Source organism: Salvia hispanica, chromosome 4, assembly GCF_023119035.1.
Source record: "Salvia hispanica cultivar TCC Black 2014 chromosome 4, UniMelb_Shisp_WGS_1.0, whole genome shotgun sequence".
Taxonomy (NCBI): Eukaryota; Viridiplantae; Streptophyta; class Magnoliopsida; order Lamiales; family Lamiaceae; genus Salvia; species Salvia hispanica.
The window spans coordinates 33224421-33251596 of NC_062968.1; the positions used below are offsets into that span (position 1 = coordinate 33224421).

General features: G+C 34.6%; 4 protein-coding genes across 8 annotated transcripts; 2 read left to right on the forward strand and 2 right to left on the reverse strand.

Moving 5' to 3' along the window:
• The first annotated feature begins 7070 nt into the window (after positions 1-7070).
• On the forward strand, positions 7071-10560 carry LOC125223109 (oxysterol-binding protein-related protein 3A). The gene is made up of 10 exons (XM_048126094.1): positions 7071-7378; positions 7724-7817; positions 8017-8133; positions 8228-8300; positions 8385-8503; positions 8617-8738; positions 8994-9170; positions 9278-9422; positions 9532-9710; positions 10112-10560. The coding sequence occupies exons 1-10, from the start codon at positions 7278-7280 to the stop codon at positions 10338-10340; spliced, it is 1356 nt and encodes a 451-aa protein (XP_047982051.1). The 5' UTR covers positions 7071-7277; the 3' UTR covers positions 10341-10560.
• A 1582-nt stretch (positions 10561-12142) lies between these two features.
• LOC125223310 (scarecrow-like protein 9) lies at positions 12143-15447 on the forward strand. 3 transcript variants are annotated; one of them, XR_007176696.1, is made up of 3 exons: positions 12144-12300; positions 12530-14986; positions 15084-15447. XR_007176696.1 is itself a non-coding variant. In XM_048126391.1 (2 exons), the coding sequence occupies exon 1, from the start codon at positions 12646-12648 to the stop codon at positions 14923-14925; it is 2280 nt and encodes a 759-aa protein (XP_047982348.1). In that variant the 5' UTR covers positions 12143-12645; the 3' UTR covers positions 14926-14931; positions 15084-15447. The 3 variants fall into 3 exon arrangements, 1 of the variants encoding a protein (XP_047982348.1); XM_048126391.1 differs by having other exon boundaries at positions 12143-14931; XR_007176695.1 differs by having other exon boundaries at positions 12144-14986.
• Positions 15448-18397: 2950 nt separating this feature from the next.
• LOC125224207 (uncharacterized protein At5g02240-like) lies at positions 18398-20671 on the reverse strand. The gene is made up of 7 exons (XM_048127568.1): positions 20356-20671; positions 19619-19890; positions 19495-19531; positions 19316-19413; positions 19060-19121; positions 18788-18911; positions 18398-18718 (listed from the first exon to the last, which is right to left on the reverse strand). The coding sequence occupies exons 1-7, from the start codon at positions 20549-20551 to the stop codon at positions 18599-18601; spliced, it is 909 nt and encodes a 302-aa protein (XP_047983525.1). The 5' UTR covers positions 20552-20671; the 3' UTR covers positions 18398-18598.
• Positions 20672-24249: 3578 nt separating this feature from the next.
• On the reverse strand, positions 24250-26268 carry LOC125219848. 3 transcript variants are annotated; one of them, XM_048121927.1, is made up of 8 exons: positions 26146-26268; positions 25801-25867; positions 25648-25713; positions 25464-25561; positions 25245-25370; positions 24835-25152; positions 24671-24736; positions 24250-24557 (listed from the first exon to the last, which is right to left on the reverse strand). In XM_048121927.1, exons 2-8 carry the CDS (start codon positions 25859-25861, stop codon positions 24408-24410), a joined length of 885 nt encoding a protein of 294 aa, XP_047977884.1. In that variant the 5' UTR covers positions 25862-25867; positions 26146-26268; the 3' UTR covers positions 24250-24407. The 3 variants fall into 3 exon arrangements, with proteins under 3 accessions (XP_047977884.1, XP_047977885.1, XP_047977883.1); XM_048121928.1 differs by having other exon boundaries at positions 25801-25876; positions 26146-26238; XM_048121926.1 differs by lacking the exon at positions 26146-26268 and adding an exon at positions 25955-26028.
• Between the last annotated feature and the right edge of the window lie 908 nt (positions 26269-27176).

A 27176-nucleotide genomic window follows, 5' to 3' on the forward strand; every position in this document is an offset into this window, starting at 1 on the left:
CTTCTTCATCAACTTTACTTTTTCTAATTAATTGGTTGTTTTAGTTTATTAATATTAATATTAATATTTAGTTTGAATTTGATGCGTTCAAACATGGGTTTTATTTTCTTCTTTATCTTCAACTTTAGGAAATTGTTAATTTTTGCAGATTTTGTTGATGATGGTAAGTGGCGCCTTATATGCCTCGAATGCCGGAGAAAATCCCTAATCAAAGAATATATTCCATGAGGATTTCATTTCCAGATTACTTTTCTAGTATGAATAGATGAGATGTACCACATTTTCTCATAATTAAGTTTTTTACGCAACTATTAAAAATGAAATACGACATTAAGTATATATGCTAAAATAACAATATGAACATTTATATACAGAAAGAGGAAATAGTCCTCATTGTTAAACTATTTACTCAAATATTAAATTAGTACTATAAGATATTTAATGGTTGATATTCTCAAACAATTAGCTCCAATAATTGTAGGCATGTGTATTTCTTATTCTCTCTTTCACATATCACTTTCTTTCTTTCTTCTTGTTAAACTTTGAAGATCCATTGAGAAGCTCATATTTCTTCGACTCCTAAAAAATACGTGTAAAATGATCACCGCATCATCGATGTTATTCTCCCGATCCTAGAGCATTTTGTGGTGCCACTGCACTAGGCGCCTACTAGGCGCCTTCTGCCATTTCATATATACTCCCTCCGTCCCAAGATAAGTGACTTGTATTCCTTTTTGGGGTGTCCCACTGTAAGTGACCTATTTCCATTTTTAGCAAAAAGTCATCTCTCTTACTTTATTCTCCACCTACTTTATTCTCTCTTCTCTCCTCTACTTTTCCCTCTCTCATACTTTACTCTCTCCACTTTAACTTATTTAAATACCATTCCTTAAATCTCATGCCCAAAAGAAGTAGGTCACTTATCTTAGGATGGAGGGAGTACTATTTTTTATTAGCATTAAAACAAAAATGCAAATGAATAACGTAATTATAATATTCCATTCGTCCATAAAATGTTATCCATGCTGTATATTTTCTATTTTTAGTGAATGGACATCACTTTCCATTAGGTCATTACACTCACATTCTATTAGTATTAAACTTTATACTAGGAGTAATAGAATGTAGACAACTTTCAACTAGAATATGAATATAGGATCCACATTTCACTAACTTTTTCCACTCAATTCTCTTTACATTTTTTAAAATCCACGCCAAATCAAATATGGACAATATTTCGTCGACGAAACGAGTATGCTAATGTTTAAAACGAGTATCGTATCTACATATACTAAAATGTTAGTAGTTCTATTTAGATGACAAATACAATAATTAATTAGTTTCATATGTAAAATAAAGTAATTTATAAAATAAAGAAATGATTAAGTTTCCCATCTTAAAGATAAAATTAGAAGGTACTATTAATTTTATTGACTTAATGTTATTTAACTTTATAAATTCAACATTTCAATTATTACGATACTCCCTCCGTCCCCTATTATTCTATTAATTGTCCACTTTTGTTCCGGCACGAATTTTAAGAAATGTAAAGGAAAGAGAGTTGAAAAAGTTAGTGGAATATGAGTCTCCCTTTTATATATTAGTTTTATACATTATACAATAAAATATGAGTGAAACGAGTTAGTGTAATGTAGAACCTACTTATTATTATGATAAAGAGTGAAAGATAATTAATAAAGGACAGATGAAAATGATAAAATTGAACAATTAATAGAGGACGGAGGAAATACCACTTTAACTCCCGATAAAATCATTCATTGTAACTATCGTATTTTATTTTATTATATTTGTGTCTACATGTATTAATACTATTTCCATTTCAAATGTCGCACCTTATACTTTTTGTTTAAATATCCAATTTTCCTTTTCAGTGGAATTATTTTTGGGCCTTTGTGAGATAGTACTATCAATTAGCCTTCATACATAAAATAGATAAGAACTTAAAATATAACGATACATATACACTGTAGTTGTATTGTTATGGGTCGTAACATACTGTATGTATTGGGCCACAGGAATAGAAAGAGGTTTAAGAGCACTCCCACTGGCTGGCGGCGTTAAATCCGGCGTTTTATCGCCGGATTTCGCCGAGAAATCGCCGCCAATGGGGTGAATTCGGCGTTTTTCCGGCGTTAATTCTACCGAATTAACGCCGGCCCCCGAAAAAACGCCGAATTAACGCCGAGTGAACGCCGGCCACTGTAGGCGCGTTCGGCGTTTTCCGGCGTTTTTTTTTTTTTTTTTTTTTTTAAATACCCAACGGCTATTTTTTCCCCTATATATAATTCCTCCTCCTCCTCCATTCATCACACACAATCTTCATTTTCTCAATTTTCAATCTCATTTTCTCAATCTTTTATATTCAATCTTCAAAATTATGAGTTCAAATAGGAAAAAATCTCGAAAAGGTAAAGGCAAAGAGTCGAGTTCCCAAAATCCCAACCCCACTGATGAAGCAAATCAGCAGTGGATGGCCTCGTTGTTGTCGATGGGTTCTCCTCCCGGCCAATATCCATATGCGGGTCCGTCCCCATTGCAGACTCCTCCGGTGCGCAGACTTTCTCCGTACTTCCAGTCTACCCTCAGCATGCCCTCTCCAACCGACGATGTGTATCGCCCCTAGATAGTCACATCGTTGTTCGACACCCCTGGAGCCACTCCAGACGACGAAGGATCTCAGGCCGCGACGTACACAACGGATCCGACACTCAGCACGGACGACTACGAGGTGGAAGAAACGCCCGCCGACCCGCCTTCCAGGAGCAGGAAGGGGAAGGCGCCGTCGCCGGAGTCGACGGCTGCGACTGATACGGCTTCCGATGAGAAGCCGAAGCGAGCAAGGACTACTTACACTCTAGCAGAGTCCGAGCTTATAGCCAACTGCTGGGCGGACACGACGCAAGACTCGGAGCGCAGCAACTACCAGACTGAGCTCATTTTCTGGGAGCGGGTTGCGGAGAAGTACAAGACCAACAAGACTGCCTCGATGAAGGACCATGGCAGCGAGGCGATCCGCCGGCATTGGGAGCGCCTCATGAGGGACTGCGGCCACTTCAACGGTATATACTCTAACTTGATGACGAACATGATGAGTGGCCAGAACGAGCACATGGTCCGAGATGAGGCCATGCAGAGGTATAGTGGCAAGTACTTGACGAAGGGCTTCAAGTATTGGAACATCTATGAGACGCTGAAGGATCTCCCCAAATTCCGGACGGGGATGCACAGCGCGCTGCACGGGAAATCGGTGTGCTCGCGACTTAGCGGTGCGGAGAGTGAGGGCAGCGCGATCCCCATCGACTTGTCTGAGGATGGTCCGCACGAGCGCCCTGTGGGAGCGAAGAAGGCGAAGGGGAGGCGGAAGGGGAAGGGCACATCGTCAGATGCCCAGTCGGAATCCCCGTTCTTACAACAAGCCACGTTCTCTTCCAATGCCGCCACTCTGGCGCAGTTTTACACGCTGTACTTCACCGGCGGCGGAACCCCAGAAGAGAAGCAGTCCCTCTAGTCAACCATCCAAAATATAAAGATCAAGATGGGCCTCTCGCCGGACGCTCCTCCCTCTTAGTTTTTTAAATCCTTGTTTTTTATGGTTTTTTATTTGTAGTTTTTTTTTCTCGTTGTATTATATTTTCCAATGATTAATACAACGACGAATTGTTCATTTATAAATCTATTTATTAAACACATTTGTAGGGAAAATTAAATAATATTAAAAATGATGATGTAAAAATGAAATGTTGAGTTAGGGAGAAATAAGGGAGAAACCATTGGAGCAGTTGGCTAAAAGTTGGCTAAAAACTGGGGATAAATTTTGGTGCTGATGTGGCGCTGATGTGGCAGGAGTTAGGGAGAAATAAGGGAGACCATTGGGAGTGCTCTAATGATTGGGTCCCACAATTTATTGTACTGTACCTTTTAGAACTTATAGATAGTCCGGTATCAGCTTTGAGGCCCATAATCTAAATATATTTTATGAGTAGTGATTTAGAGACATAATGTCTCCAAGCCATAATAATATTGTGACTAATTTACCCTAACATTAAAATATTAAATAGATATATACCTAATTAAGGAAAATTTAACCAAATTAATTATTCTTATCTAAATGCATATATGTTAATTGGAGATAAACTTAATCATGCAACTAGAGTAATGAATTTAAAATTTTTTCAATCAAAACCGTTCTTGTCGTGTAAATTTTTAAAACAATTAATTAAAATATCAGTAATTTAGATTACCAGTATTAATTAACACACTACATAACTAAATTATTATATTTAATTGTAAAATAATTTAATTACTTAAATAGCATCATATGCTTTTTCAAATATATTTTACGTTGTGCTATTCTTTCATAACTTATTTTTTATCTTAAATTTTCTGAAACATTTTGTCAATGTAGTAACAATGAAATCATTCATTTAATAGTATATGAAAAAATATGTAAAAAATTAAACATTTATCTTATTCAGATTGGTTTATATAATAAAATAATATACTATTTTTTCATTATCTTTTCAATTTTTTTGTTATTTTTCTTTGCTTTAACTAAATTTAATATTTTTTATTTAATTAAGCTAGGGCGTCTAATATTTTAATATAACTATATAGTTTTAAAATATTAAATAGATGAGTTAAGAAAATACAATGAATTTTTATTCAGATTCAAATCTATCGTTTTAAATGTTAAAAATCAAAGAAATTATTAATTTAATACAAAAATTATTGGATGAATCTACTTTTCTCATTTTAGATTATTTTAATATACCACATATCAACTACTACTAATTGATTAATAATTAAAAGTAATAAGAATCATAAACTCTGCTAATATTATAAGATAGTGCGGAGTATTATTTGTTTAGAGTTAGGAATTCTAATATTTGCAAAAAAAAGAGAGAGGGAATATTAAATATGTAGCTTCAAAATGTTAAATATATAAGTTAAGAACTAGCGATTATTTATTGATCATTGTTAAACATAATCTTTCAAAAATTATAAATTAAAGAAATTATAATTTTGTAAAATAAAGAATTAAACTTAAAATCATAAACACTAGACTCAATTAGCATTCGTACACCATGTATCAAATTTAATTTATTGCATGTTATAGTTAAATATTTTAATATATTTAAAATATGAAATAAATGATATAAGAACATATGATTTTATCGAGGTTCAACTGTAATGGTCCAAGATTTAAGAATTTAAAAAAATCAAAATAAAAAAATAAAAAATTAGAACTAGAGAATTCTTAAAATCAAAACCATATACTCACTTAATTAGTAGTATTAATATATAATATAGTATTATCAAATTTTAATGTGTTGGTGTTATATTAAAGTGAGCTAAAAACTTTATTATTTTTTAAAGATTATTGTGAATAAAAAGTGATTAAAAGAATAAGTTTATCAATATTGAAGATTATAGTATTATAATTACAAAGTAATTATTTTTTGTCACATGTTATAGTAACTCTAAGTACTTACAGTTCAAAAATATTAGATAACTAATTATTTATATTTTATAGCGCTAATTATTTGTTAAAAATTATTTAAATTCACATTTATAAAGACTAATTCATTAAGAAGTCTGAAATTATTTGTTTGCTGATAAATCGTATTTTATTTGTAGACAAAATGTACACTAAATATATAAAGCTAATAAAATTAATATTTAAAATTTTAAAGAAATATCTTTAAGTAAATGCATTAAAATGGGCATATATAAAAAAGTTATCCAATCATGTTTTAAATGATTAGATGATTGCAACATGTTATTAAATGCATAACATGTTATTAAATGCATGCATCATCTATGCATAATCAAAATTTATATCCTTAAATAGGTGTATTTAGTAAACAAATTAATATAGGGATAATAAAGTATATACATAAAATATAAATTTAATTAAAAATATAATATAATATATACTTACCATTTTAAGCATTATGTCTCCAAAACATTTTCCATATTTTATATTGATTTATTTTCAATAAAAATTTCTACCTCTTCTGTAAAAAAAAATAGATAAAATTGTAAATGACACAAGTTTTAAGCACAATTATAAAGTAAGTGGGGAAGAAGAAAAATATGCTGGAAGTAAGCTAAAAGATTATGGGGTCTTTAAAACTTTTCATATTTAGAATAATCCAAAGTAATAAAATTAGCCTTTTTTTACTAGAAAATACTTTCGCTTTTAAATATTATTACTAGTACAAGTGTACAATCTTGTTACCTAGAAATTATAACTCGTTTTTAAATTTGAAGTCTATGACAGTATCAATTTTTTCTACTTTTGCAGGTAATTCCTCAACAAAATGAGTAAGTAGAATGAAATATTCACAAATATGTTTGACTACAACTACTATGAGTGTTTTTTATACTTTTTTGTTATCAAATGAAATATCCGTAATTCGTAAATATATTTGGCTATAACTACTTTAATTAACTAATAGTATTGACTTTCTCAAAAAAATGGTACAAGTAAAAAAATTTGATCTCCGTTGCTATGTAAAATCCAAACTGGTCTATTAATCATTGCATAATCTTCAATTATTGTAAGCATGCATTATTGCTTTATGAGAAATTGGATCCTGTTTACCTTATGTGAACATTTTAGCACCGTTCTTATAATTTGCATTAGTATATTACTTATTTGGTTTATTTTATATATTCTTTTATTTTAGTCCTTAAAAATTTGTTTAATACGTCATTAATTGATTTGTTTTATGAATTACTTACAATCAAACCTTAATTTCTCATTTTTCCTATAGCTTCAAATAGATGAATAAAATATCAAAAGGAGATTTGATTTTTATGTAATGTGTGAAGTTATAATATCAATATTAATTATAAAAATACAAAACAAAATAAATAATGCTAAATATGGATTAAAAGAAATTGATACTCACACAGATAATAATAATAATAATAATAATAAAAAATTATCATCAGCCGCCTCTCCTAAAATTCTAGAGATCCAAGAAATTCAAAAAAGATCGGAGACTTCAAAGACTAAATACAAGTTGCCCAATTGTTTTGACTGTTCTTCAACCGCGTAAAACCTCCCCATTGTTCATTTTAAGCAAATTATCACATTATTTTCCCACTTTTAAACAATCCCACAATCCGCCAGCCCATCTTCAATAAAGCTGATCTGCAAGATTCCGATATCCACACCATAAAAACCCTTTCTTTTTTTCTTAATTTCCAGCAATTCCAGACTAGTCACACTTTGATCTGACTCCACGATGGCTTCCAACAACGATCCGAAGCAGGGATCTGGGTTTTTTGCTTCCTTTGCTTCTACAATTTCAAGCTTCGGCACAGCCATGACCAAATCCGTTAATGGGTATATCTCTAAAAGATGCAATTTTTAATCAATTTTGCTTGCTTTAATTGAGCTTCTTCTTTGATTAAGTTGCTGGGTCCTTGTATTTTGTTTAGTTTTAGTTGGTAATTTAGTGATTAGTTGATAATTATTGTATGGGTCTGAAGTTATTGAGTCTGATTTGATGTTGTTGATTAAATGAGGTTTTTAGGAGGGTAGATCTTGAATATGCGGTGGGGCCGGGCCTATTTTATCTTGAAAAAACGATTATTTGATCACATTACTGCAGAATTTTCATTCATTGTTGATTTATAGTAGCAATAGTATATTTTAATTAACTTCAGTTTTTTGCCCTTTGTGTCTCAGTTTGCTTGGCTATGAAGGATTGCAAGTTATAAATCCTGATGGAGGAACTGAGGATGCTGAGGATGAAGCTCAAAAAGGGAGATGGAGGCAAGAGGTATTGCAAATTTCCGACGATTCTGCTTCACCTTTGTTTTCTGTATCATATTCTTTGCCTAGTTCTTTGGACCAACTATGGTTAGTTATTTGATGTTTTTGTGAATATTTTGATTGATTGTAGTAAGGAAAAATTCGATCTTAAATTGCTTCCGATTTATTGTCTTGTCTATCATCATGATTGAGGCTTCCTCGTGTAGGATCGGGATAGTTACTGGAAAATGATGCAAAACTACATCGGTTCTGATGTCACATCTATGGTTACACTCCCAGTTCTCATCTTTGAGCCCATGACAATGCTCCAGAAAATGGCTGAGGTTTGTACCAATTAATTCTCTTTCTCGGCCTATACCTAAGTGTGGAACTTGTGAGGTGTGATAAATGTGCTGATGGGAGTGCCTTTGGTTGCAGTTAATGGAGTATTCGTATCTGTTGGAGTTGGCTGATGAATGCGACGATCCCCACATGAGATTAGTATATGCTGGTAATTCTTATGTTCAGAAGCGAACTCATTTCTAACAATATTAGTAGCACAATAGCTGAAACCAGCAATCATGCTCCCTTTCAGCTTCTTGGTTCATATCTGTGTATCCCGCCATTCAGAGGACTTGGAAGCCATTTAATCCGATTCTCGGAGAAACTTATGAACTTGTGAACCATGGTGGCATTACTTTCATCGCAGAGCAGGTAATCCTTGAACAAGTATTCAGAAATTTATCGTGTCTTTGTAACTTGTTTGAGTCTTTGAGATGATATTATTTTTCATTTTTGTAGATACTGATCATTGATCTTGATAACAGGTTAGTCATCATCCTCCAATGAGTGCAGGGCATGCAGAAAACGAGCATTTTGTGTATGATATCACCTCAAAGTTGAAGACCAAATTTTTAGGGAACTCAGTTGATATCTATCCCGTTGGGAGGTAAAATTCCTCATGATGAACAAAGATACTCGTTATAGTTTGTGGATTTGCAATTGGGTGGTTCAATACTACCAATTATTCTATCATCAACTAGAGCTTTGCTCCATCTTGGCCTAAGGCAATCTTCTGAATGAATAGAAGGATCAACTTTAAAGTTCATAGCTTTCAACTGCAATCTAGCATAATATATATATAGGTCATGTTCCTCAGGCTGCTAAATTTTACCAAGATTCAACTCTTCTGTATGATTTGCAGGACAAGGCTTACCCTCAAGAAATCCGGTGTGGTGTTAGATTTGGTTCCACCACTTTCAAAGGCTAACAACATCATATTCGGACGAACATGGGTTGATTCCCCCGGCGACATGATCTTGACAAATCTCACAACAGGCGAGAAGGTGGTTCTCTATTTCCAACCTTGTGGGTGGTTTGGGTAAGATGCAATAGCCAATTTCAGTTGTGCATTCGCGTTGAAAATGTTGTCACTTGCACTAGACTATGTCTCACTTTGCTAATACCCATTGTGTCCCTCATTTCCAGAGCTGGACGCTATGAAGTGGATGGATATGTGTATGACGCTGAGGAAGAACCTAAGTTCTTGATGACGGGAAAGTGCAATGAGTTCATGAGCTATCAGCCTTGCGACTCTGAGGGCGAGCCTACTCCTGGCACTGAGCTCAAAGAGGTAGGATCATTATTCATTAGCCCTTCACCACTTATCTTGATTGGATATTATGCAAAGCTTATACATTTTTCTGGAGAACATAAATGTTTCATTTTGTTTCGTTGGTTAGGTGTGGAGGGCTGCTGAACTTCCCAAAAATGATAAATTTCAATACACTCATTTCGCACACAAGTTGAACAGCTTTGACACTGCACCCAAGCCACTGCTCCCATCCGATTCTCGCCTGCGCCCGGATCGGTTGGCGCTTGAGCATAACGACCTTTCTAAAGCTGGTGCTGAAAAGGCTAGGTATGTTCCTCTCTCTCTCTCTCTAGTATGCCTGGATGATTACATATCTTAGATACTATCATGGGTAACTGTGCCTAAATACGCCCGTTCTGGTTTTACAAGTGGTACTACAAATTATCATTCCAAATATACAAATTTCCAGTTCTGATTTTTAACACGATTGTTGATTTAGGGAGATTAATGGTACCGTGGCTAGCTGAAGTGACAAATTAATGCCAATGTGACTAGTTGAAGTAGCACATACATTAAGCTACATAATTTAGTACACCGGGCGTTCAAGCCACGATGACATTTTTGAAAGGCAATTGGCAACTGCGTGAAATTAGAACAATTGAAGCTCATGTATTTGTAGGCACACAATTTCTCTCTATGTTGTTGATAGATTTGGTTGTGTTTGACAGGCTGGAGGAGAGGCAACGGGCTGAGAAGCGGACAAGGGAGTCGAAGAAGGAAGAGTTCAAGCCCAAGTGGTTCGAGTTGACTGACGAGAAGGCTACGACACCTTGGGGTGAGTTGGAAGTTTATCGGTACAACGGAAAGTACGACCAATATCGTGCTAGTGTGGAAAGTTCAGACAAGAGTTCACAGGAGTTTGATCCATGGCAATATCATGAAGACTCTCAAACATAAACAGCCTATCATTATTTTCCAGATTTTCATATATGCTAAATTGTTGGAATTCTTAGTCCATATGCTTTTTTCATGCAACTTTTACTGATTTTTCGTAGACGAAATGATGTATATGGACATGTCAAAAATGTTCTTTTTTTCTGCTTTTGGTTTCTTTCTTTGTTTGAATGTATCAAGAAATGAGTTTTATGCACTGGTTAGAGAGTTTGTTTGGCTGTAATTCTTTCTTACTGCATATTTAGAGAATTTAGTTATTTGAAATTTAAATTTGGTTAGATTCTAAATTAATTTATTGGGCTTAGCATATACCTTCAAATGTTTATAGCAAATATACACAATTAGAAACACTTTTTAAATACCAGTCCTGCATAAAATTCATTAACCTGGCTTTGAATTTATGGTGAAAAATGGTTTTCACAATATAAAAGGAATATATTCTATTGAAAAGGTGGTTCTGGTTTCTTCTAAAGAAATATCGAAATATGAGAAAGGCTCCCAAAAATACTAAAGGTCAAAATAAAAATGTGGGAATATTAGGGGAATAAGTACTTTTGTTGTTGTTGGGCACATGCTCTTAATTGGTGTGTTCATTGATAGTGGTAAGCACTCATGTTTTTAGTGATTTGTGTTGAGATGTGGATGCATGCCATGTGCTTATTATGGTTTAATTTCATCTACATAAACTACTTTTCACACATATACACATACAAATGTTGTACTATTTGTTGTCTATAGCCAAGCCAATAACAAAAGTTAGGTCGATGGACTTGGCTAATTTTTTTTTCTCTTCAAAATGACTCTTGTTTGAAACGGAGTACCAAATAATTTCGTGGTATCCGATTCTAAAAAACAAGAAATTGGGCACTTTGTACAATTAATTTAGAGGAAGCACAAATTCATTTGTTATTTTTTTTAATGAATTGATGCAAAGTCTGATTTTGATTAATCAACATTGAATCCAATCCATATACGCCCATGCATAATCTCAATTCGTGTAATACTATTTAATGAGAATTGAAGTTTTCGGATTAAAATAGCAATGTCAATTGAATTTACACGGTAAAAGAGTTGGTACAAAATAACCTTTTGTTCTTTGAATTTTTCAAAGATAGTAGTTCTAGTACATATCGAATCTTTTAGGCATTATCGCACGTTCAACTCAATTTTCAAAAATACACAATTTTACAATCTGGAACAAGTTACGTAGACTTTCTAGTATAAAGTCAAAAAATTTATATCTAAATTGTTCACTAGTACAGTATAAACAATTGGACGGAGAACCAGCGTGTGAACTATAGGATTCCAATGGATTAAATTAAAATTTCAACATCCATGATCATGAACACTAGACCACAAAAAAAATGTCTACTAACATTCAAATCGATCATAGTAAAATCACTTTTTCATTGTACGAGTGACGATTCCCATTGATACACAACTTAGTTCCAAACGTACGACGCGTTGAGTTATATGTTTAATAAAAGGGTAAACGAAAAAATTGATTAAATTCTGGTTTTTCTCGTATTTAAAAAAAATATTTATTTCTAGATCCAAATAATATTCAATAATTGATTGTAATTTGTTGGTGTCTAGTTACACATTTTTCCAAAAAAAAGTATTTAAAAAATACAATAAAAGTAGTAGACGACACATAGGAAGTGCAGAAATCTGATGTCGGCCTGTGTGCAAACGTTTTTCATATCCAATAATTTTTCATGTGTTTCACATCATAATCTTGAACACGTTGACAAGCTATTCATCTTCATTTCTCCCACTTTTCTATTTTGCTTTTCATTATTTTGTGTTGCGTCAACATCTTTATAGTAAGACCAGATCAGCAAACCACCATTTTCTCTTTCCAATTTCCTCCTCTTCTCTCTCATCATATAAGCGCACTCTCCTATGCATTCCTATGTTTCCTCCCTTTCTCATCAATCAATAGGGTTTACTTTTTTCTCAGGTATGCTAAACTCTCATATTTCTTCCTCTTCACACCCTCTGCTTCACCTCATATCATTTCTTACACACTAATTGAGCTGCTATTGTGTGCATATTTTTTTTATTTTTTGTGGGAATCACCAGTTTTAATTGTTGCTTCTTCCCTTTTGCTCAATTTGGATATTTACTTGTAGTTTCCCAGTTATCACTGCCTCTAAAGATTCATTTTTTTTGTATTGCTTGACTACCAGTATGAGCAGTTTGGGGGAATTTTATTGAATTTACATTGATGGGGCGATTTTGGGTGGTTTGAAATTTGAATTTCTAGATATTATCTTTTCTTCTAGTTGGTAGTAGAAGAAGAAGAATGGATCCAAGATTTCATGGAATCTTGAATTCTTCGAGTGGAGTTGGATTGGAGAATCAATCAATTTCTGGCTATTCAAATGGGCATAGATTTGGGATTAGTTATCCAGATCAGAAATTAGTGAATGGACATAGAAATCAGGGTTCCTCATTTCAAGAACATGGCATTGGGGGTGTGCATTTGGTCCTAGACCAACCCTTCTCGAACAGGAATGGGGAGGGGGCTGTCTCCAGCTCATTCTTGGACATTGATGATGACTGTGATTTCTCGGATGCTGTCTTGAGGTACATTGATCAGATACTGATGGAGGAGGACATGGAGGAGAAGACTCACATGCTTCAGGAGTCATTGGATTTGCAGGCGAAGGAGAGGTCCTTCTACGAGGTTCTTGGGAAGAAGTACCCGCCTTCGCCACAGAAAGAACCAGGGGCCACTGGCCATGAGTGTGGAGATGATAGTAATCCTAATTTTAGTTGCTTTAACTCAACAACTAGCAGTAGTGATGGAAGTGGATACCTAATTGACATTGTTGATCCGAGTTGGATGATCAGCACTCGCGCGGATCATGATGTCAGTACATCTTGTCGTGCTGCTAAGTCATCCGTTTGCTCCACATTGAATAGCACGAGCAATTTCCTAGTAGACGGTTGGTTCTCTGACTCTCCAGTGAGCCCCCTTCAAGTACGTGATATGTACAACGAGAACCAGCTCGTGTGGAATTTCAGAAGGGGGGCTGATGAAGCTAGCAAATTCCTTCCTGCCGGGAATAATTTGTTGGTGAGTGCCGGTGTAGACACCTTAGCCACTCAGGATGCGAGGGGAGGGGAGTTTGAGGCTAGAAGCGATGCGGAGAAGCAGTTGCCTTCTGCATCACGGGGAAAGAAGAGTCGTTCTACATCGGACATGGATTTGGAAGAAGAGAGAAGTTGTAAAGTGCTGGCTAATTATGCAGAATCAGACTCAGAACTCCCTGTGGAGGAATTTGATGATGTCTTGCTTCACACGCTGGGGGATCCCGAGAAGAAGTTTGCAGCTTTCAGAGAAGTCCTGCAGAATGCATCTTGCAAGAGGACTCAGCAGAATGGGAAGACGAAACGGCCTACTGGCGGGAGGGGCCGAGCTAAGAAACAGAACAAGAAAAAGGAAGTGATAGATTTGAGAACCCTTTTAATCACCTGTGCACAGGCTGTTGCTGCTGATGATCGTCGGAGTGCCAGCGATCTACTCAAACAGATCAGGCAGCATTCCTCTCCCTATGGTGAAGGGAACCAGAGGCTAGCTCATTATTTTGCTGATGGCCTCGAAGCACGTCTGGCTGGAACGGGTAGCCAGATTCATAAAGCTCTCGTTAGTAAGAAAACAGTCGCAGCCGATTACTTGAAAGCTTACTATACTTACCTAGCATCGTCTCCGTTTAAGAAGATCTCCAATTTTACCTCAAACAAGACAATAATGTTTGAGTCAATAAAAGCAGCACGTGTGCATGTTATAGATTTTGGGATCCTTTACGGCTTCCAGTGGCCGACATTAATCCAGCGTATATCTGACCGAGAAGGTGGTCCTCCAATGCTTCGGATAACTGGCATAGACTTCCCACAGCCTGGCTTCCGACCTGCAGAGAAGATTGAGGAGACAGGGCGTAGATTGGCCCGTTATGCCAAAAAGTTCAATGTGCCATTCGAGTACAATGCTATAGCTAAGAAGTGGGAGAACATCAAATTAGAGGACCTCAATATCAAGGAGGGTGAATTTGTGATCGTAAACAGCATGTATCGGGCCAAGAACTTACTCGATGAGACGGTCCTGGCTGAGAGCTCGAGATCTATGGTTCTTAACTTAATTAGGAAGATCAATCCGGACCTTTTCATACATGGGATAGTAAATGGGGCTTATAGTGCGCCATTCTTTGTCACTCGTTTCCGGGAGGTACTATTCCACTTCTCAGCTCTATTTGACATGCTGGAGACGAACGTGCCTAGGGACCAGCCGGAGAGGATGCTTATTGAGAGGGACATCTTTGGGAGCGAGGCATTGAATGTCATTGCTTGTGAGGGCTGGGAGAGAGTTGAGAGACCCGAAACGTACAAGCAGTGGCAAGTACGTCACCTGAGGGCAGGCTTCACGCAAGTGCCTCTTGATAGGTGGATCATGGAGAGGGCAATCTACAAGGTCAGGACACATTACCACAAAGACTTTGTCATCGATGAAGATAGCCATTGGATGTTGATGGGTTGGAAAGGGCGGATCATCTACGCCATATCGTGCTGGAAGCCCGTTTGAGGGGAGGTTTGTTCTGCATCTCTTGGCTCTCGACTTTCAACATCATCTGACTTCTTCAAGGGTGCGCGTCTGAGTGAATCCTGTTGTCTTTACCCTCAACCAATCATTCGTATTTCGTGTATGTGAAATGAATATGCTATTTGCTGCATTGTTTGCAGCTCATGAAACGAACGGAGGCAGAGGTGGAGGCGAAGGCGTCACGTAGCTTGACAAATTGGTTCCTCCATTGATGAAGGGTAACACTAGAATTTCAATACAGAAGTATTCTTAACTTGTTAATGGTGATAAGAAATCCATAATCTTGTTTGGTTGATGCTGCATTCAATCATGTGTAAAGGAACTATTTGCTAGAAGAGTCTTGGTCACATTTCAAATTATTTGCAAGGTCTCTCTGTATGTTCTTGAATATGATTTGATACTTTAGAAGTGAACTTATGATAGCTCTTGTTTTTGGAGGACTAGTCAGTTGTTTATAAAGTTCATCATGAATTTTATAATAATTTGAGTATTTGGTTTGTTTTATTTTATTTTATTAATTTTAAAATGTAACACTAGCAATTAAAAGAGAATTCGATACCCTATAATGAAGAAGTTGAATGGAGAGTTCTATTTGTGGAATCTAAACCAATGATGCAACGATATAATACCAAAATCATAAATTATTTTAAAGTGGATGTTTCAAATATAGATTGGCTAACCTTTCTCTTTCACAGAGTCAAAAGGCTCGGTTGAGACTCAATTATGTAGGTCCCAAACTAGGCATTGCACAATTTTATAATCACTATCAAATAAGAATCCTGGGATTTAGACAATACCTAAGTGGCCACAATTAAATAAATTCCAATTCACATATAGTGGTCAACTGGTCATGCATGATTTTTTCAATAGCGATATAGCACCAATCAGAAATAAACTAAACTATTTTATTCATGAGATAAACTAGTGATAATCACGATTTGAGTAATGCTCATATATTTCGAATTTCAATTTTTTATTTTATTTTAATAAGTACCATTTTAAGTTGACTGGTTAAAACAACCATTTTCGAGGTAGAGGCATACAGACATATGGTTTTTTCTTTTAATTTCTTTCCTATATCAACACTCAGCACATTTACTCTCTTCAATTCCATTCTCCAATCTCCCAAACAACACGATTTTTTTGTTACTAATTCAAAAATTTGGATCTTTTTCTCTTTATTGACGTGCACAAGCGGCTGAGGCCATTAAATGTTAAACAGCAAAGCTTAGCATCATCTAACAAATGAAACTGGGAAAAACTGAAAGTAAAATACCAAAATGAACTGGAAATTCATACTCGAGTTATTTAAATAATAATAAGACTAGATATCAGTTTAAGTGGAATCTATACATATATAAAAAGGCGAGTTTTGGTTTTCTTTTAAAATATTTCCTGGTATCAAATTTGGTGCTCCAAGGAAAAACGTTACTTATAAAGCTCTAGACTCCATTAATCAATTTTAAATTAATTATTCAGTTTTTAACTTTTTTTTAAACTTATTTATCATAATTAACGTGTGAACTTTTAAGTTTTTTATAAAGAATAGTAAACTACAAAAATGCAAGATTTTAATATGAATATTTACTCTATATAAATGTAAAGTAACGGTCAAATAATTTATGACTACTAATGGGTGGGTTTCAAATATTTTATTTTATATTTTTTGTCTAAGAATATACACCATTTGCATTTCCTTCTTGCTTTCACCTAGGGATGTCAATGTAGCCCGCAATCCGTGGGCCGCCCGAGTAGCCCGCCAAATTTACAGGGTTAGGGTTGAAAATTTATAGCTCGATAAAATTACATCCCGATTAGCCCGCACCCGATTAACCCGCAATCCGTTAGGGCCAGACCCGAAAACCCGATAAAATTTATATCGTTCTATTTGTTTGATTCTAATTCGACACTTCATTGGTTATTTTATAGTAACATAGATTACTAAAAAAATAACTTTCACTTTTATATATTAAATATATAAATTATATATTAAATTTTTATTAACATAATAATAGATATATAAATTAGAAACTTCAAATTCACTAAACAATATATTTAAATTTCTAAAACATGCATTAAAATTTCTTGATGTTTATGTTTTATTTTGCATAAATATCAAATATTAGGATTTGATCATGTTTATGTTTGAGTTGAAGCATATATCTCAAATTTGTTATAATTAAATATTTTACATTTTATAAATATAACTAATTTTCACCATTATTTATTGGATTGATCGCATGTTAATTTTATCGCTAGCAATCCGATTAGCCCGATGGGATAGCCCGAAACCCGAGCTTTTAGGGTTAGAGTCGAACTTTTATAACCCGAAAAAATACAACCCGATTAGCCGCACCCGATTGACCCGCAACCCGAATAGGGTTGGCCCGAAATCCGGTGGGCTGACCTGATTGACATCCCTACTTTCACCCATTGTATAAAAGGTCAGCAGGATTCTTACTCTTTTATTAATAGTAGCATATTTTTGTTCAATCTATTCTATCTACTTTTTTTGTATGATTATTATGTTACTAACACTGTGGTCTTTCTATAGGAAGGAAACTGAAAACCATGGAATTCAGCATAACTACGTCAATGGAGAAGGAGTAACAAAGACAGTGGATATATAATCCTGTGAGAGAGAGTGAAAGGCGACGACCTAAAGCCCGAGACATAGGCCGTCGAGAGATACTCATGTGAGAGAAGGTGAAATAAAAACAACACTTTTAAATCCTATTTTGTTGATCATTCTCTGGTTGAGTGATGTTAGTTCATATATATAAACTTTTTCTTAGTGTTTTGTTTTTTGTTTTTTAGTTTAATTTTTTTTAAATTTTAGCTATAATAGATATTTTTTTATAATATTTGTATCGATAACGCTTTTCATATTCGTTGTCAATTTCGTCACTTTCATAGTTTTAAAGTAGGAAAACACTCAAAGTTAACGAAATGTCGAGAGAAAGCAAATTAAGAAGATGAAGAACACAAGATATCACATTGTTTTCGCGCAAATGAAAAAATTATCATTTGGAGATTAAGGAGGAATATAAGGTCAACGGTAGATTGGGAGAGAAATAAGTATGAGAGAAAAGTTGTGGTGCTCTGATGGTGTTATTGGTTGGATTTGTACTTACTATTTCTTCTTCTTCTTCTTCTTCTTCTTCTTCTTCTTCTTCTTCTTCTTCTTCTTCATTTTGCTATTTGTATTATTGTATAATAAAGGTTGTTTATCTTTTTTGTTTTTATGGCGGTATCATTGTCCTTCTAATATTTTTTAGTTGTATATAAATATTTTATGTCCATTTCATATTAATAGTATTTTAGTATTGAAGTGTGTATGTTGTTACATAGTATATAGTATTTTTTTATTTTATGTAATTATGCTGTTTCTCATTTTATTTACAATCCCAAATTAATAAAATAAATATTTTAGGTCGCGCATAGCGCGGGTGGGTTCACACTATAATATCCAGGTTATGATCATAGAAGGTTACACATAATTTACATGTGCTAGCAGCAGTGCAGAAGAATTGCTGAATATCTGGGAATAATACCTCTCATCTGTGAAACCTCTTATTGCGAATGAAAAGACTAAGAAGAATTAATCGGTCATGGTGAAAGAAATGACTCTTGTACGAAAACAGACGATGTTTAATCAGAAACGAGAAGTGGCTTGAGAAAATAGAGCCCTAAAATCCTTGGTTGGTGTACCGGATCCCTCAGGCTTAGAAGCGAGATCAAAAGCTTTGAATTTTGCCTCCTCAAAGCTTAGTGCCTGATAAGTTAATGTTGTCAGAAGAAGAATCAGCATATATTGTGTGAGTGAACAGGATAACATTGCTACCTGAATACAGGTTTCTGCAACATCAGCCCTTGCGATTGTCTTTGTTTCTGTCTCAAGAAGTTCATCGTCTTTTCCAATCAGCAGCTCTCTTATACCGCCATCTTTATCTTGCAGACCTCCAGCCCTAGATCAACCGATTAAGAGATGAAAAATTACAAGAATGCAAGATTACTATGATCTGAAAATTTGATCCATGAAATTTACAGATAAGGTGGCTTATTGACACTAAAAGTGTGAATCTTTTCAAGATGTAGAAAAAAAGTAAGCAATACCGAATTATGGTGTATGGTATTCCCGAGTCAGCCAGATATTGTTCGGCCTTTCTCTTCCAAACCTGCGATTCAAGAAGAAACATATGAACCCACGAAACAGTGCAGCCTAGGAGTGACTAGTTGCTGATATTGAATCATGCAACACAGCATTTATGGAGTTTATAACTGAGTGAAAATGTGTGATAGAGTGAAAGCCAAGAAGCAACCTAATCTTGGATTTCAACAATGAAAAAATCAATGAAACAGGAGGACGAACCAAGATATTTCCGTTTCCCAGGCTATTTAGAGGGTGATTTGGATTTGTTCCTCCCATTGATCCAACTAAAACAATCTGCTTCACTCCAGCAGCTATAGCTGTTCAACACAACACGTCTTTTTGAGAAACACAATAGGAAACAGGTAACTAGGCAATTGAAGCATAAGCACGGGCCGCACCAGCATCTATTTGGTTCTTTTGCCCAATCCAATCAACCTAGAATCAAGAAAATGAGGCCAGATACATTAGTGACTGGGAACAATTAAAATCTAGCAGCAGTAACAACAGGCGAAAACAGAAAACCTGTTGGGGAAATGTTCCTTCTTCAAAATAGAATTCTGGCCTTCCACCTTGAGAGAAGTCGAAGCCAGGTTTTATCTTCGGCACAGCACTAGTGAGAATTATAAGAGCATCAATCCCCTGAATAGCTGGAACAATGCTATCAGCATCTCTTACATCCCCAACGTAAACATCGTCTTCACCACCGATGCTCTCCTTGCTCTCCGGTGTTCGTACCAAACCCCTTGCAGTATACTGATCCACCCTCTCCTTTAGTTTCTTGTAAACAATTTGCCCTGCAACCAAACAACACGTCACAGCGAATGATCAAGAAAAACTCACACCAAGGTGAGAAAACTGAGGCTAATTAAGTCAGCGCAGCAAGCAAAATGAAGGATGACTAAAGAAATCTAATTGTTCTAAAACAGCAACTCCAATTTTTTAACAGCAAGGCACAAACTAGGGTTTTATTTCTTCCTCTGTTTCTTAATTTTGCAGGGCCATCAAGTTGATTAATGATAATTCACCTCTTTCCAACATTTTCACAATTTTAAAGGAGCAACACATTTTCGCCTCATAATTTTGAAAACCCTCACATTCATCGCAAAATCAAACAAAACCAACAAAATTAATGAATCCTTTGAAGTGGAGTAATAAATCAGTCTACATTATATATACCATGCTAAGTGCAAACAAACAAATTCGAAATCATGCACATAATAATCCAACATTGAAGCGATGAGAGAAAGTTGATGTTATACCAGTTCGACCGCCGGCACCGGTGACAAGAACAGTGCTTTTGCTTGAGGTAGACATGATAATTGTGGCTCTTCGAGGCTGAGAAAATCGGAATGCAGAGGAATTGGGGAAAGCAGCCCTAGAAATAGGGAATGTGTGGATAGGATTGAAGGTCCAGCAATTATGAGTGGCGGCTGAGGTGAGTGAGACATTTGCCATAGCTGCTACTAATACGGATCTTTGTCCATGCGACGGCGGCCGCCGGAGCTCAGAATTTTTTATTCAGCAAATCAGAGTAGTCTGCCGCAGTTTTGCTGATTTTCTTATCCGTTTTTCAAGCTTCCATCTTATCTCAATCAACCACATCTAATAATAATAATAATAATAATAATGTCTTCATCCATAAAAATAATCTTTAACTCTGGACGAGTTTAAATTTTTTAATACAAATGTTAAATCAGAAAATAGATAAAAACAAAAAAAAAATAGGACTGATTTATTCGAGAAAAAAAACTTACTGGTAGAGATTAATTTTGTTGGATCTCACAAAATGAAAAAATTATTACTAGCACTACTAAAATAAAAAAATACTATAACTACTACTAAAATAAAAAAAAAATACTCCTTGATTCGATTTAGTGTAGATTAAAATTCTAAGTCTTTGCTTCGATTCATGTTCAATTTTTTAGTATCCCAAGATTTTCCTAAACTAAAGCATCCTTCAATCCTTGGGCTTGATTTTTCATTTCCGGATTTTTGGGCCCAACTCTTTATTTATGTTCTTCATTTTCAGAGCCATGGCAAAAATGTGATTTCGGCGGTTAAATTATCATTAAACTCATCCGTAATAAGTCATATAGGTAATTAATAGCGTTGATTGCTATTAATCAATTATCAATAATAATTCATCGTTATTATTTAATCTTTTTTACTGTTAATTATGACTGATATTTTCCCACCAATATAAATGAAAATCCATGAATTTGTTATTGTGTTATGATAAAATTCGATCTAACTATATTTGTGGCGTATGTTATATCAATTGCAATTAATCCCCAAAAATGGGATCTAATAATTTTTGTAAGCACAAATCATCCTCTGCACGTCCACTACTCTTAGTTAAGAACAAGTGTATTAAAGAGAGAATTTTGGCTTTCGAAAACGAAAGTCGAAAATATGAAAGGGGATTAAAGTTTACAAAACACATGAATCTCATTCTACACTTCGCTGTCAAAAATTGGCTACCTAAATAAAGCTCATATTTTCTTTCCTTTTTCTCATCGATACGTGTCATGATATAATTTGATCTCGATTTGACATAGTGGAATGTAGAATATCGATAATATGAAATGTCTTCATCCCTGTGAGCTCGTAACAAAAAATTTAGTAATATTTTTATTTCGGCTTTTTAATTATTGTAAAATCATCAAATTTATAAATCAAATTATAGTCAGAACTCCATTTATTCCAAATAATCTGGATAATTGTTAAAACTATTAACTTTTATCTCACATCGACTTTGTGAAGATCCTAACTCCTCTATATAAATATGAATAATCTTATCCCTTAAAAGACATTTTAAGGAGTGAGTAGCTCATTTTTTAATATGGTATCAAAGCGGGCCCAAGTCGAAGATGGATTGTATCTCTTTATCTTTTTACTTGCCTACCCACGTGATGGAAGTCCGATGTGTCATTCCGGCCCAAATATGAGGGGGCGTGTTAAAACTATTAAATTTTGTCCTACGTCGACTTGTTAATGATCTTAGCTCTTCTATATAAGTATGGATAATTCTCCATTTTATAAAGCCTTTTAAGCGGTTAGTGGTCTATTTCTAATAATAATACTCCCTCCCTTCCATAGTAATGGAGGCAAAACTTTTTGACACGGAGATTAAAAAAAATTGTGTTAAGTGAGTTAAGTAAAAAGAGAATAAAGTGAAAAATGAAAAAGGTAGAGAGATGAAGATAGAAAAAAGTTAGAGAGAGTAAAGTAGGTGTGGAAAAATGTGTTGACTTTTACTAAAAAGAGAAATGACTCTATTACTATGGAACGGACGGAAATGGAAAAATGCCCCTATTACTATGGAACGGAAGGAGTAGTTAAGAAGAATTAAAAATCTTAATACATGAGACTAAAAATTCTTATTGTGATATTTGTAAAATCGTTTGAACCATACGCATTTAAAAGTCGCATAAAAATGCTATGCGGAGGTTGTCATAGTTCTCATAGTTATACTTCCTCCGTCCACAAACACCGTCCACAAACAATAGATCACTTTTGCCATTTTGGAACATCCACAAAAAATAGATCACTTTCTTAAAATGGAAAGTTTATCTCTTATACTTTACCCACTTTTTCTTCCATCTCTCATACTTTACTCACTTTTTCTCCCCATGTCTCTTACTTTACCTACTTTTTCTCCTCTTCTCTCTTATTTTACCAATTCTACATTAAAACCCTGCTATACACAAAGTAATCTATTTTTGTGGACAGAGGGAGTAATTGGTTTATATTTGAACTATATGATTATATTCTAATTTTTTTATTTGGGGATGGTGACCGGTGAGATTTAATCTCTAAATATCTAGTTACATGACATATGGTTACAATGTTTAGTGCCCGAAGGAACATTTCAACTATATTCTTCAGTCTGTATATACATATGGGCAATGAAAAATTATAAAAGCTGGTTAAATTTTCAAAATTTTTAAATATTAGCCAAAAAATTAATGAAGCATGGATTTATTTATAATCGTCCCATATTGAAATTTTCTGGTGAAATTTATATCGTTAATAAAGAAATTAGATATAGACGTTACCACCGATGAACTAAGCGACGTCGTCAATTCATATAAAAAACAATACGATTTAGTTAATGAACATCTACAATATATAACAAGTAGATGATCATATTTTTTCATCTTAAATAATTGCAGAGAAATTCAAATTTTATGTTTTCAAGTTGATTTTTCACAGGCAAATCCAAATTGATTAAACTAAGTGTTTTTTCTAATAATTTAACAATGTATATATAATTATGATCGTGACATCAAATCAAAATGATCAAACTACGTGACTTTTCTAATAATTTAACCATGTGTATATAATTATGATTATGACATTGGATAGGGACTAATAGACCACTAGGATTATTTACTAAATATACATAATGGGAGCATGACAACACAAATGCGTGACTAGAAAAAGTAGTTTAGCATTAAGGGAACACGACAATATTAAATAAATATAATGGTTCAATGATGTATAAGTATGAGGTAAAAACTCACCGTCCTATATCACTCTTAAAGTCACTAATGGAAATAAAATAATCTTGGCCATTTAGTTTGACTATGATTAATCCTACAAATAATATTTGACATGTCAATCCCACAGTCTCCCCATTTCTAAAAGTGACAAGATATTATGGACAACACTCTTGCACTAAGAAAAATGAATTGTGACGTGCTTGTGAGTTGACCAAGCGATAGAGAGATTAATAATGTTTGAGGTTAAAGGTCTAAAATTTAAATATTCTGTGGCGCGACTTTTAAATTTATATTCATTTAACCATTAAAAAAACCCTAGTTACGTGCAATATTTACTTTGTTGTGTGGCCATTGTCCTTTGGAGACAAATTTTTATATTTAAAGATGATACTAGTAAATTCGGGCCAAAATACATTTACAAAACTAACAATCATAATGATGTATGCTATTATTGAATATTTTGAGACTATCAACATTTCAACAAATCAAAAGATGGATGGAGTCATTAATGTCATTTTCTAACTTATGTCAAAAGTAGTTGGTTATCTACCCCCAAATAATACTCCATATTTTATTTACACGAGCAACAAAGATCACAATGCATGTAGTACTTCAAAATGTACTAGTACTACATTGAGTGGTCACAAATAAAGCAAAAGGCCAACACATTATTATTGCAAGAAAATGAACCAACATCTTATTAGATGATACCATTTCCAACATAGAATTTACATCATTAATGGACAAGTAGTAACATGGAACTTAGAAATTTGCAATGAAATGAAATAGTTAGGTTAAATATTAAGTTAAGCTATGACAGAAGTCTCCACAGCCACCCCTGAGTAGTTAGCCTCAGCTGGCTTCTCCGCTTCCCACAGCTCCGGTATCGCCTCTCGGAGATTATGAATGCTTTCTAGTGCATAATCTGCACCCTTCACTCTCTGTGATTTCCCAATCTGCATCAACAATTGCTCTAATTTAGACTATAAACACTCCGAATTTTCACTAAAGACTCATATGTAGAATCATAAGTTCTTGCAATCTTGTGTTAATGATTCGAACAACTCACCAGCACGGTGTCTAGTCCAACGCGTTTCCCAGATTGAATGTTACGGACACTGTCCTCGAAAAAGAGCTGCAGATCAAGACAGTTAAAATACGTATATATGTCTGAAATTCTGAATCAAGAATGTTAGTTCTTAGCATGATGTCTCAGATATGAAACAAACTTACTGTTCTACGAGGATCGATCTTGGCAATCTCGAGAGCAATTTCTATGGCAGATTCCGAGGGCTTGCAAACTATAGGAGTCTTAGGCAATCCAGATTGCTCTGCATTAGGCTTATTGAAATGTGCAATAATGTCAAATATCTGAGTCCTTTTGGGAGCCGGTTTTGAGCCCAAAAAGGCGATATCATCCTCATCATCCGATGCAACGCTCTTGTGGACAGGATTGAGAGTCTCGAAGCAGATTATGCTCTCAAAACAGTCCTCAAGGCCTAGTCTCCTCAGCACCTTGACGGCGTGGATGTGATCACCATTGGTGAAGATCTGATCATAGTTCAACAATTGATGAATGTCAACAAAACTTCAACCAACCACATGTTCTAAAAAGTTCCAAAAAACACGAGAAATGTGCTCACGATCTTGGGGATAGGCACGCTCAGCAAGAGGCTCCTCAACACAGGATCCGGCTTCAGATTCTCATAAGGCAACCTCCCATGAACAATGCTGTGATACTCATCATAGTCGAAATCATAGCCAATTGCCTGCAAAACAGCGATCCGTTGTGTTATGATCCTTCTTAGTCTTTTTTCAGACAAAACTATGTCAAGACAACCTATATATGTACAAATGCTCACCCTAAGACCAGCCATTGTTGTGCCATAGTTTTTGTACAAAAGGTCACATAGTGAAGGGATTTTGCGCTCTTCAATGCCCAAGTTTTCGACCATGAATGCTGGAATGACAATTAAACATTTATGACATTACATCAAAGGGAAAATCGAAGTACTAATCGAAGCAGAGAGAGATCTATATACATACCTTGAATGTTTTTGAGAACTGAAGTTGCTAGGCCGGAGCTAAGAGGGTAGAGGGTGTCATCAAGATCTAAACAAGAATTAAAGAATAAAGACAGTCAGTCACATTTCATTTCATTACATAACAAAGAATAGATGAATTTGGATCTTCAATTACCAAATAGGAGGCAGTCATATTTAGACCTCTGCACCTGCCCGAATCGATCCTCGTATGCCATCTTGATCTAGAAAAGCTAGAAAATGTGAGCATTATGTTTCATAACTAAGAAAAATGCACTAAACTCAGCATGTAGATTCAGATTAATTAGTACTTGTGCAATTTCATAGCTCATGAGCAAATGTTGGCATTTTTATTCTCTATATGCTAGAGCTACAGAGTTACTATTAATTATTGAAATGTAAAAACATTAATATTAGTGTTATTTATATACGTATTTCCATTAATAAAACCATATTATATATGCACCAAAAAAATTACTGAAAATGGTAACTAGTAAATTACCTAAAAGGAAAATGGATTGAAAAATGAAGAGGAAAAATGGGATAGCAGAATTTCGAAAGTGAGAGTTTGTGTATGTAAGCAGAAGAGTGAAGGAAGAGGGAGGGGGAGGAGACTCGTTTGGTTATGACCTGTTTAAATAGACCAACCTTTGCGTGTTTTTACTTTAATTATTTCACTATTACTACTATTGTTTAATTGATTTGAGTGTAAATCAAATGAACACGTTTACTTAATTTTTCAGGGAATCTCAGACTTAATAATTAATGTCCGATCCGTTCTAAACACGTCTACACTTGAAATCCCATTTTCGCCCTTTGTTAAGGAGGTTGGTCAAGTTTGATCTATAGTTAATTAGGAGTAATTTCATAAACAGAAAAGTGCAAGTTTAAATCTTAAGTATCACTATCAGCAATCAGCATACTTTCAAATTATGCTCATTTATTTCAGTCACGCAACAGATAAATAAAAGTTACTGTATTTAAAATGTGATGAATTACATAATTTTAAACTTATTTGAATATCTTATCTTTTACTCCAAACCATAATTTATAGTTAACCCCCTAAATGTATGGGATACAAATGAATCTCATAAATAGGAATTGCTTCCGATATTGGATAAATTACTAGTACTAATTATTCATAAGTAAAGTTTTATCCAAAGCGAACAATACTATGAATTCGGATGCACCGTGTACATGATTAATCCTATAAAGTTCATTTATGTAATTGTGTAAGCATTAAAATTAACTACGTACCTTTAACTTATTTTTTAGGCTTATTTTTTTGGAATTTTACTTGGATTAATAATATCGCTCTACAAGTCTCAATGTAAGAATCAAAATTAAGCTAATATTTGGGGGAGAATTAAATTAACTACTCAACGCGGTGAAAATATACAAGAGCAAAGATCTGTGGTTGGTTGCACGTTGAAAATATGTGAATTTAGAGAATTTATTAATCTTAAGATGGGTTTGACTATGTGGCACTTTCCTTTCGTATTCTTGGATGTAGCCTTCAAAGTCTGTAACTGA